This window comes from the organism of the source record quoted next, assembly GCF_019968985.1.
Source record: "MAG: Porospora cf. gigantea B chromosome Unknown PgB_NODE_205_length_29054_cov_131.558, whole genome shotgun sequence".
Taxonomy (NCBI): domain Eukaryota; phylum Apicomplexa; class Conoidasida; order Eugregarinorida; family Porosporidae; genus Porospora; species Porospora cf. gigantea B.
Window position 1 is genome coordinate 15,717 of NW_027178790.1, and position 13,338 is coordinate 29,054.

The 13,338-nt window shown below is 53.6% G+C and overlaps 6 protein-coding genes across 13 annotated transcripts; 1 reads left to right on the forward strand and 5 right to left on the reverse strand.

The window, feature by feature from the left end:
* Positions 1 to 26: 26 nt before the first annotated feature.
* KVP17_004100 (uncharacterized protein) lies at positions 27 to 2,410 on the reverse strand (the record flags this gene model as incomplete). Of its 2 annotated transcripts, XM_068521999.1 has the most annotated exons (3): positions 27 to 2,065; positions 2,094 to 2,288; positions 2,317 to 2,410. In XM_068521999.1, 3 exons carry the CDS (start codon positions 2,408 to 2,410, stop codon positions 27 to 29), a joined length of 2,328 nt encoding a protein of 775 aa, XP_068377095.1. The 2 variants fall into 2 exon arrangements, with proteins under 2 accessions (XP_068377095.1, XP_068377096.1); XM_068522000.1 differs by lacking the exon at positions 2,317 to 2,410 and having other exon boundaries at positions 27 to 2,108.
* A 280-nt stretch (positions 2,411 to 2,690) lies between these two features.
* Positions 2,691 to 3,320, reverse strand: KVP17_004104 (uncharacterized protein; the record flags this gene model as incomplete). Its single annotated transcript, XM_068522005.1, has 1 exon — positions 2,691 to 3,320. One exon carries the CDS (start codon positions 3,318 to 3,320, stop codon positions 2,691 to 2,693), a length of 630 nt encoding a protein of 209 aa, XP_068377101.1.
* A 136-nt stretch (positions 3,321 to 3,456) lies between these two features.
* On the reverse strand, positions 3,457 to 4,086 carry KVP17_004103 (uncharacterized protein; the record flags this gene model as incomplete). Its single annotated transcript, XM_068522004.1, has 1 exon — positions 3,457 to 4,086. The coding sequence occupies one exon, from the start codon at positions 4,084 to 4,086 to the stop codon at positions 3,457 to 3,459; it is 630 nt and encodes a 209-aa protein (XP_068377100.1).
* A 370-nt stretch (positions 4,087 to 4,456) lies between these two features.
* On the forward strand, positions 4,457 to 5,937 carry KVP17_004094 (uncharacterized protein; the record flags this gene model as incomplete). Of its 3 annotated transcripts, XM_068521985.1 has the most annotated exons (4): positions 4,457 to 4,866; positions 4,894 to 5,169; positions 5,198 to 5,299; positions 5,328 to 5,937. In XM_068521985.1, the coding sequence occupies 4 exons, from the start codon at positions 4,457 to 4,459 to the stop codon at positions 5,935 to 5,937; spliced, it is 1,398 nt and encodes a 465-aa protein (XP_068377081.1). The 3 variants fall into 3 exon arrangements, with proteins under 3 accessions (XP_068377081.1, XP_068377079.1, XP_068377080.1); XM_068521984.1 differs by lacking the exon at positions 4,457 to 4,866 and having other exon boundaries at positions 4,889 to 5,318; positions 5,348 to 5,937; XM_068521983.1 differs by lacking the exons at positions 4,894 to 5,169; positions 5,198 to 5,299; positions 5,328 to 5,937 and having other exon boundaries at positions 4,457 to 4,870.
* A 70-nt stretch (positions 5,938 to 6,007) lies between these two features.
* KVP17_005325 (uncharacterized protein) lies at positions 6,008 to 6,587 on the reverse strand (the record flags this gene model as incomplete). Its single annotated transcript, XM_068515130.1, has 2 exons — positions 6,008 to 6,055; positions 6,099 to 6,587. The coding sequence occupies 2 exons, from the start codon at positions 6,585 to 6,587 to the stop codon at positions 6,008 to 6,010; spliced, it is 537 nt and encodes a 178-aa protein (XP_068377102.1).
* Positions 6,588 to 6,612: 25 nt separating this feature from the next.
* On the reverse strand, positions 6,613 to 13,276 carry KVP17_004096 (uncharacterized protein; the record flags this gene model as incomplete). 5 transcript variants are annotated; one of them, XM_068521987.1, is made up of 5 exons in its annotated part: positions 6,613 to 9,403; positions 9,432 to 9,983; positions 10,039 to 10,524; positions 10,553 to 12,362; positions 12,391 to 13,276. In XM_068521987.1, 5 exons carry the CDS (start codon positions 13,274 to 13,276, stop codon positions 6,613 to 6,615), a joined length of 6,525 nt encoding a protein of 2,174 aa, XP_068377083.1. The 5 variants fall into 5 exon arrangements, with proteins under 5 accessions (XP_068377083.1, XP_068377087.1, XP_068377086.1 ...); XM_068521991.1 differs by lacking the exons at positions 9,432 to 9,983; positions 10,039 to 10,524; positions 10,553 to 12,362; positions 12,391 to 13,276 and having other exon boundaries at positions 6,613 to 9,309; XM_068521990.1 differs by lacking the exons at positions 6,613 to 9,403; positions 10,039 to 10,524; positions 10,553 to 12,362; positions 12,391 to 13,276 and having other exon boundaries at positions 9,416 to 9,973.
* Positions 13,277 to 13,338: the final 62 nt, after the last annotated feature.

The following is a 13,338-nucleotide window of genomic DNA, read 5'->3' on the forward strand; positions in this document are numbered from 1 at the left end:
AATATTACACGTTCAAAAACTAAAGTCTAGTGAGCTCCGTTTTCCTGGTTATACTTGGCCACGTCATCGAGGTGCTGGAGTTCCAGAGACCCCTGCCATCCGGCACGCTCCTCCAAGTAGGCCGGAGAATGCTGGATACCCTTGTAGTTCGGATCGAACTTCAACGGATCCCACTTCCACAGCTGGTCCGCGTTGCCCTCCTTGCACGGAGACATGTTCACCTCGCGGTTGGCCTGCTGAGTCAGACACTTTCCATCCGCTCGAATCCAATTCTTGTCTGGCACAAGCTCCCAATCTGCATGCGAATTCTTGCACGACTCGATTTTCATAGACCACCCGAGACAGTTCTCGTGCGATGAGAGACGAACTTTGTTGTCTCCGTAAGACAGGAACGATTGCGATCCGCCTTGTCCATGACAGGGGTACAATCCCCATGGAGACCCTACATTCCGTCCATTCTGCAAAGTATCGACGCAGTTTTCTGGCTTCCTGCCGGAGAGGGAGCGAATCTCGCCGCTCATTACGACGTCCGATAACTTGGCTGGCTTCTTGTCGATTCCAAGCGCCTCCTTGAACCACGCAAAGTTCTTACACTTCAACCGCTCCTTGACTTCTAGCATCTTGTCGAATGGGCCAAGGTCCACCGGGTCGTCGCGGGGATTCAGCAACTTAGCTGACAGCTGGTAAAAGTCGTCCAGCCAGAGAGCAGCTGTGCGGAGGCGATTCTTCATAACATGCCCTCCGGGAGATTTGTACCCAGATCCCTTATGCCTGTATATGTGGTAGGCCCTCGCGCATGGCGTGCACTCCACCCGACCGCCACACATCCACACTCGAAAAGCCATCTCCACGTTCTCGGCGCCCCACATTGTCATCTGGTCGTCATAGGCCCCGACCTCGTAAAACCAGTCCCGGTATACGGCAAAGAGGCCGCCAGCCATGGAGGCAGATGGCAGCGCGTCAACCTTGTCCACTCTGTGAACAAAGTCGGGGATCTCCTGCATCATCCATTTGAAGGATAGCTGGCAGCCAATCCCCCGGTCCGTGGTGTAGCTGAAATCTACACTGTCAATACTAGGAATCTGGGGAAAAACTACCGACCTCGGAGACTCGCGCAGGCGGTCGAGCTGGGGCTCCAGCCACCCTGGGTTCACCTCAATGTGCGAATCCAGAATGACCGATACTGGAGCGCGTGAAACTTTTATCCCTGCAAGCCGGGCGGCCACCAAACCGTGTCTGTTGGGCAGCCTGAGCAGCTTGACTTTCGGAAGCAGCTTCACAACCTCATCCAAAGGGCCTCCGGGAAGGTTGACGTCAAGTGACGAGTGGTCGTCGACAAGAATGATCTCCCTCAGCAGTGGTGGCGGGGTGTAATTTAATACTGAGTGGATGCTCCTCAGGAGAGTCGAGAGTGGCTCGTTGTAGAAGGTGATGATCACCGATGCATCATCCAGCTTACGAATGTCATACTGTTTGCGTTTGCACACATCGTCGCGGCGATCGGCGGGCTCCCGATCCAAAGGGAGGGCGTCAGAAAGGTCCAAGTAGAAACCCCCTCCTCGTTTCATGGCCTCTTCCTCCTGAGGGGTGTCCCGTGTCAAGACTGGCGGCATAGGTTTCACTCGCGCATCCCACCATCGGGAACCGTTGCGATACATTCCTACGAGGCCATGCATTCTTGTAGCATTGGCGTAAGGGAATATGGCCAGGTTGTTGTAGTAGAGGGAACTGTTCATCTTTAACTGGACGTTGTTGTAGTACTGGCCGCCAACTAGAGGCCACGATTTATCCTTGCTGCCGTAAACCCACTTAAGTTGCTCCAGCTCCTGCCGGGTCCTCTCCGGAACATCTACGTCATGCGCAGGTCGGACGTACGTTCGTAATGGAACGGCAGGGAGAGAGTAGCTCTTTCTGTTCTTCTTCGTGCGAAGGCGAGACTTAATTTCATCTAAACGAAGCTCAGGTTTCTTCGAAGCCTCTCCGACATGCGTCAGGTTATGTCTCTCAGCGTAGTTCCTCAGATAGCGAACGGCATCCTTCATCACCTTCTCATCCTCGAGGACGTCTAGATGTAACAAATACTGAGCACTCACGCTTGTCCCAAGCATCCTCTCTAGTATCGACGGGTAAGATGCCGGCGCCCATCTGAGACTTCCGCGACACGGCGCGTTGAGATGCCGAAGAGATGGTCTTCTTCACAACAACAGCATTGAGACTTAAGAATAAAATTCCCACCACGACAGCGAGCCCGCACACGCCCCAACGCCGTGTCCGACTCCTCGAGCTGGCTACGTCATCTCCCCACGCAGAACTCACGCCGCGATTTAACTGGCATCGCTTCTGTGGTCGGTGGAGACTCGTAGTTCTCCGCAGGCTCTCCCGACCTGAAAAGCTTGGCACGCGAGGCCATAATTTACGTTTTCGGTGCACTCAGATTGGTCCTATTCCTCAGATCCAATTGAAACTTTAGGGGTCTAACCTCGACCCCTCTAGGGTTGAACAGGCTTTGTCAATTGTCGTTCTCCGCCGACTGCTACCTGTGAACAACTGGTATGTTGTGTTCCTAAATCTAACAGGCTGTTATCTGGGGCTACAAGTCACAGAGCTGAAGCTAATAGTGCACCAACAGTTTTGGAAGTGCAGTAGTGTGACATTATGATTTTCTAAAACGTTAACATTGAATGAAGCATTCAGCGGCATGTGCTGCAACCAGAGATGCTGCCAGGTTTGAAAGACCTTCTACCGGCGCTGCGCTTCAGCAAGCACTTCACCCTGTCGTCAGCGTTGAATGAGAAGAACCTGCACTCCTCATTCTGCTGGCACATCCACAGGCACTGCCGATAACTCGTGACATAGTCGTAACCATCGATGTTATGCCCGACGTAATCCGTATCGTTCAAGTGGCACTCCCGACTGTACGAGCAATCTTTCGTCCCTGACACAGCGCCCTCTTTGGTAAGTCGGAATCCCGTCTTCGTCTTGAGCCAACACGGAGTCGTGACAGTGGGGATGTAAGACCATGCCTCACACATTGGATGACTCCTGCATATGTTGTGGCACTCCTCGTACGACTCAGCCTCTCCACCAGTAATGTCATTTCCTACAAAGTCGGTATCCAAAACGATACACTCCGCCAGCGGATCGACATTCACCGTCGTCAATGGGATGTCAGTGCTAGAGGGAGGCAACGGATCAGGAAGTACTGTCGTGAGGATGACGTCGGGAAGGGTTGTCAAAGAGACAGGGGGCGTACTCGTGGTTGTTGTAGTGTACAGGAAAGTGGTAGCCTTAACTGTCGTAAGCAATCCAAACAGTTGCATTTGAATATTGTACGTTGAATGAAATTTTTAACCCAGACGTCCCACGAAACATTTTACGGTGCGTAAGTGGCTCACACACGGAATCGAGAGAAAATCACTACTATGTTCTAGTTTAAAAACAATCACATTCAAAAATTCACCGGCATGTCCTGCAACCGGAGATGCTGCCAAGTTTGAAAGCCCTCCTTCCGACGCTGCGCTTCAACAAGCACTTCACCCTGTCATCAGGGTTGAATGAGAAGAACATGCACTCCTCATTCTGCTGGCACATCCACAGGCACTGCCGATAACTCGTAACGTAGTCGTAACCATCGATGTTATGCCCGACGTAATCCGTATTGTTCAAGTGGCACTCACGACTGTACGAGCAATCTTTCGTCCCCGAGACAGCTCCCTTAATGGCGAGTCGGAATCCCGTCTTGGTCTTGAGCCAACACGGAGTCGTGACAGTGGGGATGTAAGACCATGCCTCACACATTGGATGACTCCTGCATATGTTGTGGCACTCCTCGAACGACTCAGCCTCTCCACCAATGATGTCATTTCCTATGAAGACGGCGTCCCGAACGATACACTCCGCCAGCGGATCGACATTCACCGTCGTCAATGGGATGTCAGTGCTAGAGGGAGGCAACGGATCAGGAAGTACTGGAGTCGTTAGGATGTCGGGAAGGGTTGTCAGAGAGACAGGGGGCGTACTCGTGGTTGTTGTAGTGTAAAGGAAAGTGGTAGCCTTAACTGTCGTAAGCAATCCAAACAGTTTCATTTGAATAGAATTTTGAATTAGTTGTCCACAATAGAGGTCCCACAAAATCTCCTAACCTTTTATGATGATATGAACTCTGGCAACAGTTTTCGAGCTGCTGCTTTCAAGCAAAGTCACGGACTGTCACTGGGGATTGGTGTCCCGCCTGAAAAAAATTCCAGTCTCTCATCCACACCCAGTTCAACAGCAGTGTCTGAACAAGTGACAAGTAGGTTTGTGTTGCCGGTCTCTAAACATCGGCTCGAAACTAAGTGAGTGTCGAGGCAGCTCTCGCATCACGTAAATATGTAGATACGCACTACGTTATGCCAACAGGATCACAAAGATGTATCTCATGAAAACGAAATAGGATATTGTAGTTTTCCGCGATATGGCTCGAACCAAGCAAACAGCCCGTAAATCCACAGGAGGCAAGGTGCCCCGCAAACAGCTAGCCTCCAAGGCAGCCCGTAAGTCCGCCCCCATCACTGGAGGCGTCAAGAAGCCCCATCGCTACCGCCCTGGCACCGTAGCCCTCCGCGAAATTCGACGTTATCAGAAGTCCACTGACTTGCTCATCCGCAAGCTCCCCTTTCAGCGATTGGTACGCGAGATCGCGACGGAATTCAAGAACGACCTCCGCTTCCAATCCACTGCCGTTCTTGCCCTGCAAGAAGCTGCCGAGGCTTACCTTGTGGGCCTTTTCGAGGACACTAACCTCTGTGCGATTCACGCCAAACGCGTGACCATCATGCCCAAAGACATCCATCTTGCCCGTCGCATCCGTGGTGAGCGTGCTCAGTAGTTGTGATAAAATCCCGATATGAGTCTTCACGAGAAAGCGTTCGAATGTCTGACCAAATGTCTGAACTGTGTTTGGGAGTCGTCAGTTGTGGACTTCCAGGGTCACTACGACGAGTCGGAAGAATCTATGCGTCGGCTGGGAGCTGATCTGGAGCAGGTAATGCTGGAGGCCGATATGCACGGTCACGTCTCACACCATGAGTCTATGGATGAGGTGAAGACCGTGGATATGAAGTTCATTCTGTGTCCATTTCTTCTTGCAGAGCTGACCTATTTGCTGCCAGGATCCGCTGACGTACAGTGGGTCACCACGAGGCCCCCCACGCAGCGCCGACGCCCTCACGTTCAGTCTGAGAATGTGGAAGATATACCTGTGGCGGCTCCAGACATTGGGAGCTCTGACGAAGGAGCAGAGCCGTCTGCTCGAGGAGTAAGTCTGTGGTTGGTGGGTAACTTAGCCTGGATGACGGTATCGCAGCCGATGCTAGAACCGTGCGCGACAGAAAGATCGCGAGCCTGAAGGAGGGCAAGGAGTGTGACGTGGCTTTGGAGAAACTAAGCAAGGTCTTCAAGTTGAGTTCTGTTGATGAAGAACTCGACGTGTGCACCCAGGACGAAGAAACGGTCCGCGATGTCTACTCGATGCTAATCAAGAAGTCGGCACTGGATGCATTCGATCACGTCAGACTCGCGCACACTGAGGCGCAGCTACTGGCAACCAGACCCAAAGACTTCAAGTCCGCACCACCCCCTGTCAGGACCCGCAAGGAGATTGAATCCTCCATGTATACCATTACGGAGGATTACCGAATCGTGCAGGGTCCTGTGAAGCCCTCTCGGGTCCAGATGGCTCGAGATGTGTTCCAACCGTTCTACACGCTCCCCACCATGACATTGGCCGAAGTTGCTGACATTGAAATGGCTATGGCACTGACCCCACAGGCCCCCGAGTCAGAGAAGGACGAGGACGTCGTGGACGAGGCCCAGGAGATGAAGGATCGCCTCTGGGATGACTGGAAGGACTTGAACCCGCGGGGCTCCGGAAACAAAATGGCCAACATAGGCTAGCGGTTCTTGGTCACAAGGCTGGTCCAAGCGCTTTTCAAGCGGTTTGAAGACCTCTTTTTGCACAGCCGCTTTAAATCGCGTGTCGCCCTTTGTCTTTGGCAAACCCTAATCTGTAGAGCTGTCTCCACGAGGGAGTAGAACTCTTTCGTAGCAGATCCCACCTTCAAGGGCTTAAATCGAGCTCGAAGGTCGGTCTTCCACTGGTGGGAGTTCCCCGTATGGTACAGAAGCAAGAGATAGGTCTTGGTTTCCATCGTTCGCAAATTTCGCTCGCTGTGGGGATTGACCAAATAGCTCAGCCCATCTACTGGAACGCCCTGATTGCAGAGCATCAACGTGAGGAACACCATGGTTACGGTCCACAAGTGGCCCTCGCGGCTAGGAGGAGCTTTGACGGCAGACTCTGGGGGCTGGTAGTGATCTGCAGTGAGTAGAGGCAGCGTCGACTCAGGCATAAGTCTCTCCAAGGTCTCTGCCTCTCCAGTCAGTCTGAGAACTACATGCTTGTACATTTCTACAAGTTCTGCCGGCTGCTTGTCTACGAATCTCTCTCCTGATTCGTCCGTCAACTCATTCACTGCGGTGATGGCGCGAGGCAGTTCGACTGTCCAACGGCCAGCGCTCTTCTGTTGGAGGGCAGGCTGCTCCATGATGGGATTCTCGTTTTTTAAGCAGTTAGACCACTAACGCAATCAAAAACAGACAAAAACCTCCTATTGACAGACGAAGGGAGCTGTTTCCACCCTCTCCACCAGTGGTTCGGCCATTAACGTTGAAGGAGTAGGAGAGTTCTCGATCTGATTTCTGGTTTACAGGCAGCTCATCGAGAACAGCACAGACAGCATCCAACATGTTGTGACCCAGCCTTATTGACTCCGTGGGGCTCCACACACGTCCACCTCCAGCAGTCGTTCGTCGAAAAGGCATCTCGAGTGTGTAACCGAAGCCATCTTTGAAACGATACACTACGCCAGAGTCAGAGTAGTACGGCATATCCGGTTTCGTGGGGAACCCGTACATGTTCTCTCCAGTGAACACCCCACCAGATGCCTCAACGAAGGCCTCGTTGAAGGTGTTGTACATCGCAGCCAGCTTCTCCGACACGACATCCAGGAAAAGGTTGCCAACTTGGTACCACACGCCAAACGAGTCATCAGTGGTCTCATCTTGGTGTACATCCACCATCATGGAGACGCCTTCTTCCATCATCTTCCCGAGGACGAAATGCACTTCCGGGGCTGCCTGCAAGGAGGGGAAATCCCAAACGCGGTTGAGGTTGCTTCCCATTGCATTGGTTCGGTGGTATCCATTGGCCAGTCCGTCAACGTTAAGGGCCGGAACCACATGCACCACCGCTTCCTCCCGGACTCTTCTCGCACAAGGAGAGTCCTCTTCCAGCGCGTCGGTGAAGCCCAGTACAAAGTGACTCCCCTGAGTTTCACCGGGATGACTGCGGCCGATTACCCAGATCTTCTTCTTCTTGGGATCGTTCTCGCCGTACGTCAAGCGATAAATAGCTCGACGCTGGACAGATAGACCTATCTGCTCCAGAGAAGCGCTGCTATTCACCTGGCGTTGGCCCAGAAAATTAAGGTAGGTCTCGTAGTTGTACATAGGCTGGTACCCGATATGTACTAATGGCTCATCAGGCGTATACTCCACCACCACTGACGACTCGCCCTCTACTGTATTGTCCACAGTCCACCAGCTCTGACGGTCGTGAGAGAACCAAACTGGTTGGCCCTTGCCCATGGTGTACCCAGCCGCCCACGTTGCCTTCAGGCCATTTACGATTTCGAACCTCGCTCGCCTACCGGGAGTAAGCCCGTCGACGGCGACGGAGAAGCTTTGCATAAACACCGTATCGTCGTAGGCAGAATACTCGTCTGGCTTCAGGTAGACCTTGATGTTATGAGGGTCGGATACGTCGTCGTCGCTGCGGATCTCACAACGAGCGCCGTCGTGCATGCACGTCGCATGTCTTCTCCACAAATCGGAAACTCCCTTGATGTCAAGGATGGGCTTCTCTGGGTCCTCGTCGTTGAAGGTGACCGACGACTTGAGGCGTTGATCGATGAATCGCCGGTATAGCGCGTCGTGGTGGAATTCGACCTCCCTTCCGGCTTTCAGCCGCCTTTCCGAACCGGAAGCTACCTTTCTAACGGCGTAAGACACGGAGTTGGCGTGGAACTGTATACCTTCATAAGGCATTACCGAGTCGCGCACCGCGTGGAGGCCCCACATCAACGCTGCTCCGACCCGACGCCCGTGTTTTGAGCCGAAAACGCTGTCCTCGTCCTTCATTTCGTCGTTGAAGTAAGCCTCACAGGAGTACACTCCAGGCATTTCCACCGTGATTCCTACGGCTCCGTACCGGTCTTGTGGCCACGTATCTCCGTACATCGGATGGTAGCCAGGTTTGAACCCCTTGTACATACCAGATCCGGTTCCTACAGTGTCGTACCCTGTCCATAACCCGTTGGAATATTCCTTTGCCGCAGCATCGAAGGTTGCGCGCATCGTGTTGTAGATGAGCTTATTTGCCTGTAGGTCAGATGTGGAGACGGGATCGACGGCTCCTTGCAGAAGCCACTTTAGCCCGGCGGGTCGTGAAATACACGACGTATCAAAGACATCATTCAAGGTCTTCGAGTCACGCATAACGTCCTGTACCCACCAGTCGACCAATCCAAAGTACTTAGCCTCGGGTACCGCAGGGCACCCCCTATCGTCAAGTCGCCGCTCCACAGTACTGAGGTAACCTTCTTCCTGAGTGACCGCAGTCGTGTCCTCCACATCGATGCCATTCGGCCAGTAGACTGTAACGTGTTTATCCGCAGCAGACATGTGAAGGTCGATGTTGAAGGACACCCCCTTTCGGTCCATTTGGTTTTGGACGTAAAGGATTTCGGGGGTCGTGTCCATCTGCGCGTTCACCCAGTCGCGGTTCTGGTTGTGTCCCGCCCCGTTAGTTCGCCAATTACCCTGCGCCGCGCCATCCGGGTTGATTTGGGGGACTACGTAGAACACGAACCGCTCGAGCAAGTCCTCGGCGAGAGCCTTCTCCGAAGGAGACGGCTTTGTCAGCAGATCTATGATGCCTTCAGCACTGTACCCTCCCATAACTTCCCCTGGGTGCTGCCTTGCGAGCGCCCATACAGCGGGTTTCAGCGAACTCATTGCCGGAGGGGACGCTGAAGAGAAATCCACTACCTCTGGCCCTGACGCGTCGCGTGACGCGCTGCCTATCTGTACCATGTATATAGGGAGGTTGTAGTACGACTCGCCTATCATCGCGACATCGACCACGTTCGTCCTGGATTGGATCGTAGAAATGTACGTCAGAACCGTTTCGGGGGTGTGTGGCTCCATAAGAGCCAAGTAAATGACGTCGTGGGCAGGGGTGACATCTACGTGGATCTCATTATTCACGATCTCGGTAGTCTTTAGGGGGTGCCAAGTGTTGCTGCGTTACTCACTAGTCCCTTTCCCACCGATCGTACGAATACCGCACCCTGTAGGGGAAAGGATGAGCTGCGCCGTGCGGTGGGCACTTTACCGCCTCCGCCGCAGCACTCTTACATGTGGACGCCGCTTTGTCCAACGGCACTCCATTCCAGCGGACCTCTTTCATCATACACTGCTCATAGGTGGCGACGTCTTCGAAGCGCTGCGTGTTGCCTAAGGCGTAGACATTGAGTCCGTCATTCTCTATGATAATTTTTGTGGGTTCTCCTTTTCTGTGGTTGACTGCGAAGTAGAACCACAACCCCCACACCCGAGCATCGGCAACCGAGACGCGGTCAGGGCGCACCCTTACCCTTATCTCGGGTGGAATCGCATTCGGTTTCCAACTGATAAATTCAGCGTTGCCGGACTCAAACAGCGAGTGTGTTAGGAACCGAGTCTGCCAATTCTCAGTCTGGTGCCTATCCTCATCGATGGTGAACGTGTCGGCAAGCGTTGCAGCGTCATACCCATACCGACGAGAACCAAGAACTATTGAACAAGTCAGAAATGACCAGAGCTTGGTCATTTTTCGAATTCTGATTATTGCTAACTAATCACCGTCATGATTCTTAGCCAGAGGTCATTTGATACGTAGGACTGATCGGCGTGAAGGGGCAGGACACTAGTGCCATGACTGGTCGGTGGTCACTCATCAGCAGGGTTTGTACAGAGGAGTACGCCCTGCATTCCACCTGGGAGTTGGATGGTACCTCACAGTCAACTGATCTCCCTCCCAATAGCACTCGGTCACACCACGCCGGAACTCGGCTCTTCTCGAAAGCGTTCGATCTAATAACGTACTTGTATGTCGGTGGAAACTGCTGCGTCAATGCGATTTCGGATGAGTTGAGTTCGGAGACGTCGATGAGGTCCATCATTGGAGGCATGTGCAGTCGACGACATATGGCCAATTGGTCTCGAGTGAAAAGATCACGCGACCGACCATCGAGTACCATGCGTACTACTCGTTCAGAGTCCATCGACACGTCTGGGCGAAAGTTAAAGTCACCCCCCAAAATCAGCACGTCGACGTCGGTTGCATCCCTGGTGCTCTCAGGAAGCCCACTATCTGAATCGCTGCGTCCTGAGATCCGTAGCTACTCACACAGAATCATCTGATGTCGCCGTCTTGAAGGCTTGTCGGATTACAGATCGAAGTTGCATCCTCCGTTCGTCGAACCTGCTGGTTCCAGGCGTGAGATGCACGTTTCCGAAGACATAAGACTCGCGGCCAATGTTACACCTGAGGAGTACTGCGCCCTTGTTACCCATCTGCCCACGGAACCCGAGCTTGATCTCCTCGATGGAGAGGTTTGACATCTGTTCCACGACAGTGTCACGCACGAACACAGTGAGGTACAAGCCTACGAGTCCGCGCGAGCGTACCTTCAGGTAGTTTGGCCCCAGAGCCATCCGCAAGGCAAATTCCAAACTCCACTCCTTGTCCTTGTCGGACTGCTGTAGGAGCACCCGCACGCCAGTGAGCTCCACGAGCTCTTGTATGCAGACGACGTAGACATCAGCAAGGACCTTGTCAACCATCAACCACTCCCGAAGACCCTGCTGATCCTGCTCCCCAGGTGACTTGCCTGCTATGTTGTAGGTTCCCGTCCAAATCAGTAGCCGGTCGCGCTCCTCCTTGCTGCAGGATGCGACCTTGCTGGGGGGAAGACTCTTCGCGGTGCGACGAGGTGCTGCTGGCGTGCAAGGAGTCCAGTTAAGCAGCACCTGTAGGCACTCTTGTCTGAAGTTGTCTTCGAATGTATTCTGATAGAGACGTCCAATGGACCGGAACACGTGGTCCGCGTTCGTAGACCAACTAGCTTTACCGTTCTTAATCAAAGCTGACAGTACGCTGCCAGTGCCTGTGTAGGCGTACGAGATCTTGTCTCCGTGGTCAGCCCACACAGACCCCAACTGCTCCCTGAGAGCACTCGGAACGAATGATGAGTCGTCTTCATTGAAGAAGAGATGTTTGTCGTGCACAATGGGCCGGTAAGCCGTCAGAGCGCAAGGCGCCTCCTGCCCGCCAAAGTATGTGAAGATCACGTCCTTGGCAGACAGCTGTCCGACTACCGAGTTCTTGACCTTCAGTGGGGTGCCCTGCACCTCCATCATCTTCATAGCAGGGGCCACGCAGATGTTTTTGAGCCCCCGCTCACTCAGGTAGGCACTCAGCCACCAGAACGCGACATACATCTGTAGTGCGTTTGTGCGATCTAGACAGTCCAAGCAGTTGGTGCGAATTACGCCAGCCTGACATTGGAAAGTGTTGCCAGCTGTCCACAGGGGCCGTTCCACAAAGGCACCGGATGCGTAGAGCGCCTGCTGTGTAAACTCACTTCTGTAAAGCGTTTCCAGTGCACCTTCGAGTCCCTTGGCTTTGACCTGACTGTGGAAGTCCCAGTTCGTGTGCTGGATGGTGGGTGGGCGGCCACCCTCATCTGTCTGCTTAGCACGCTCGTAGTTCCTCTGTTCAGATGTCGTGTATAGACGAAGTGCCTCCACCAACGACTTGGTCAATCTAGGCTCTTGCTGCCTGGTCGTGGACAAAAGGTTCATGTAGTACACGTCACCATATTGACGGGCAAGTTCTTCGTGATGAATCCTAAACGACTGAGGAGAGTCCTTGTACGTTTTCGTCAGCACGGGAGGAGGGTTGATTATCATGCCATTCTGCTCCCAGTGGAGTGGCACAGACCCCCGAATCTGGACTGATGCTGCCCATCCGCAACCGGGTGGAAGCGACGCCCCTTGCTGCATGGACTCGCGGTGTAACGGCACTAGGGTCTCAGGTCGCATGCGTCCGACGTGAAGGATGGTTTCGGTTTCACAGAAGTTTGCGACGTTGCCCTCGTCGTCGATGCCTCGGTGGTTGTAGCGGGTGCCACCACGACGCATGGACCGCCGACAAACTGCATCAAATGGCGCCTGAATTCTCACTCAGAATCATTTCCACAGAGTGCAGAGGATGCTCCACAAAAAGGGACGATACTGAGCCCTGAGTTATCGGTACTAACCAGTTAAGGTCGACTCCAGCCTTGATGAAGGGCGTCACAAGGTGGTGGTTCCAGAGGTATTTCCTCTCCCAGCAGTCGACATAGCTGGGTTCTTTTAACCTGGTTTGTTCCATTTCAAAGATGTGCTCGGGAGGCGGGTCGACGTTTTCAGTCTGGACGGCGCGCCAACACGGAAGCATCTGCGGTCTGGAGGATAAATTCGTAGATGCACTCTCTAGCGCGCGGTGTTGAAGGGTTCGAGAGAAGTCAACGTCGTAGGAGAAGTAGAACCCCGAGGACAGCAGCTTCTCTATGCCTCGCACCAGATTGGCTGCCCTCTCACCAATATAAAAAGAAAGCCGTCCAGCGCCGTCAGGTTCATCTGCTTCCACCCGTGGCATCGGTGAGAAACTGCGAGGACGGGCCCGAGGCTCCGACGATGTCGCCCTGTCGGCGAAGAATCCGTCCTCTCTGAGGAGAGACGGCTCGTCCCTAAGGAGAGACGGCGTCGATGACACTCCGGGGTACGTCTCCAAAACCCCACCTGGAAACACTATACTCTGCAGCCTGTCCAATGGAAAGTCGAATGGCACGAGGCAGATTTTCTTGGCGCCCATAATGGCTCTCTCTGGTTGAACGGCCCACTCATCGTCAAAATGTGCAGACTGGACAGCCGTGGAGAGGTCCATATCCAAGAGTGACAAGTCGGGCATGCTGATGTCACCACGAGAAACGTCCAGCGTAACGTGCAGCGGAAACGACGCCACCGTCTCAGACTTGAGAACGGTAGCCAGAAACCGGCGGGTAGACGTTCCACAAGGTATGGTCATTATTCCAAGGATGGCGTCGCAGTGGAATGTGCACTCCAAGTTGCCCAATCTAGACGCCGGCA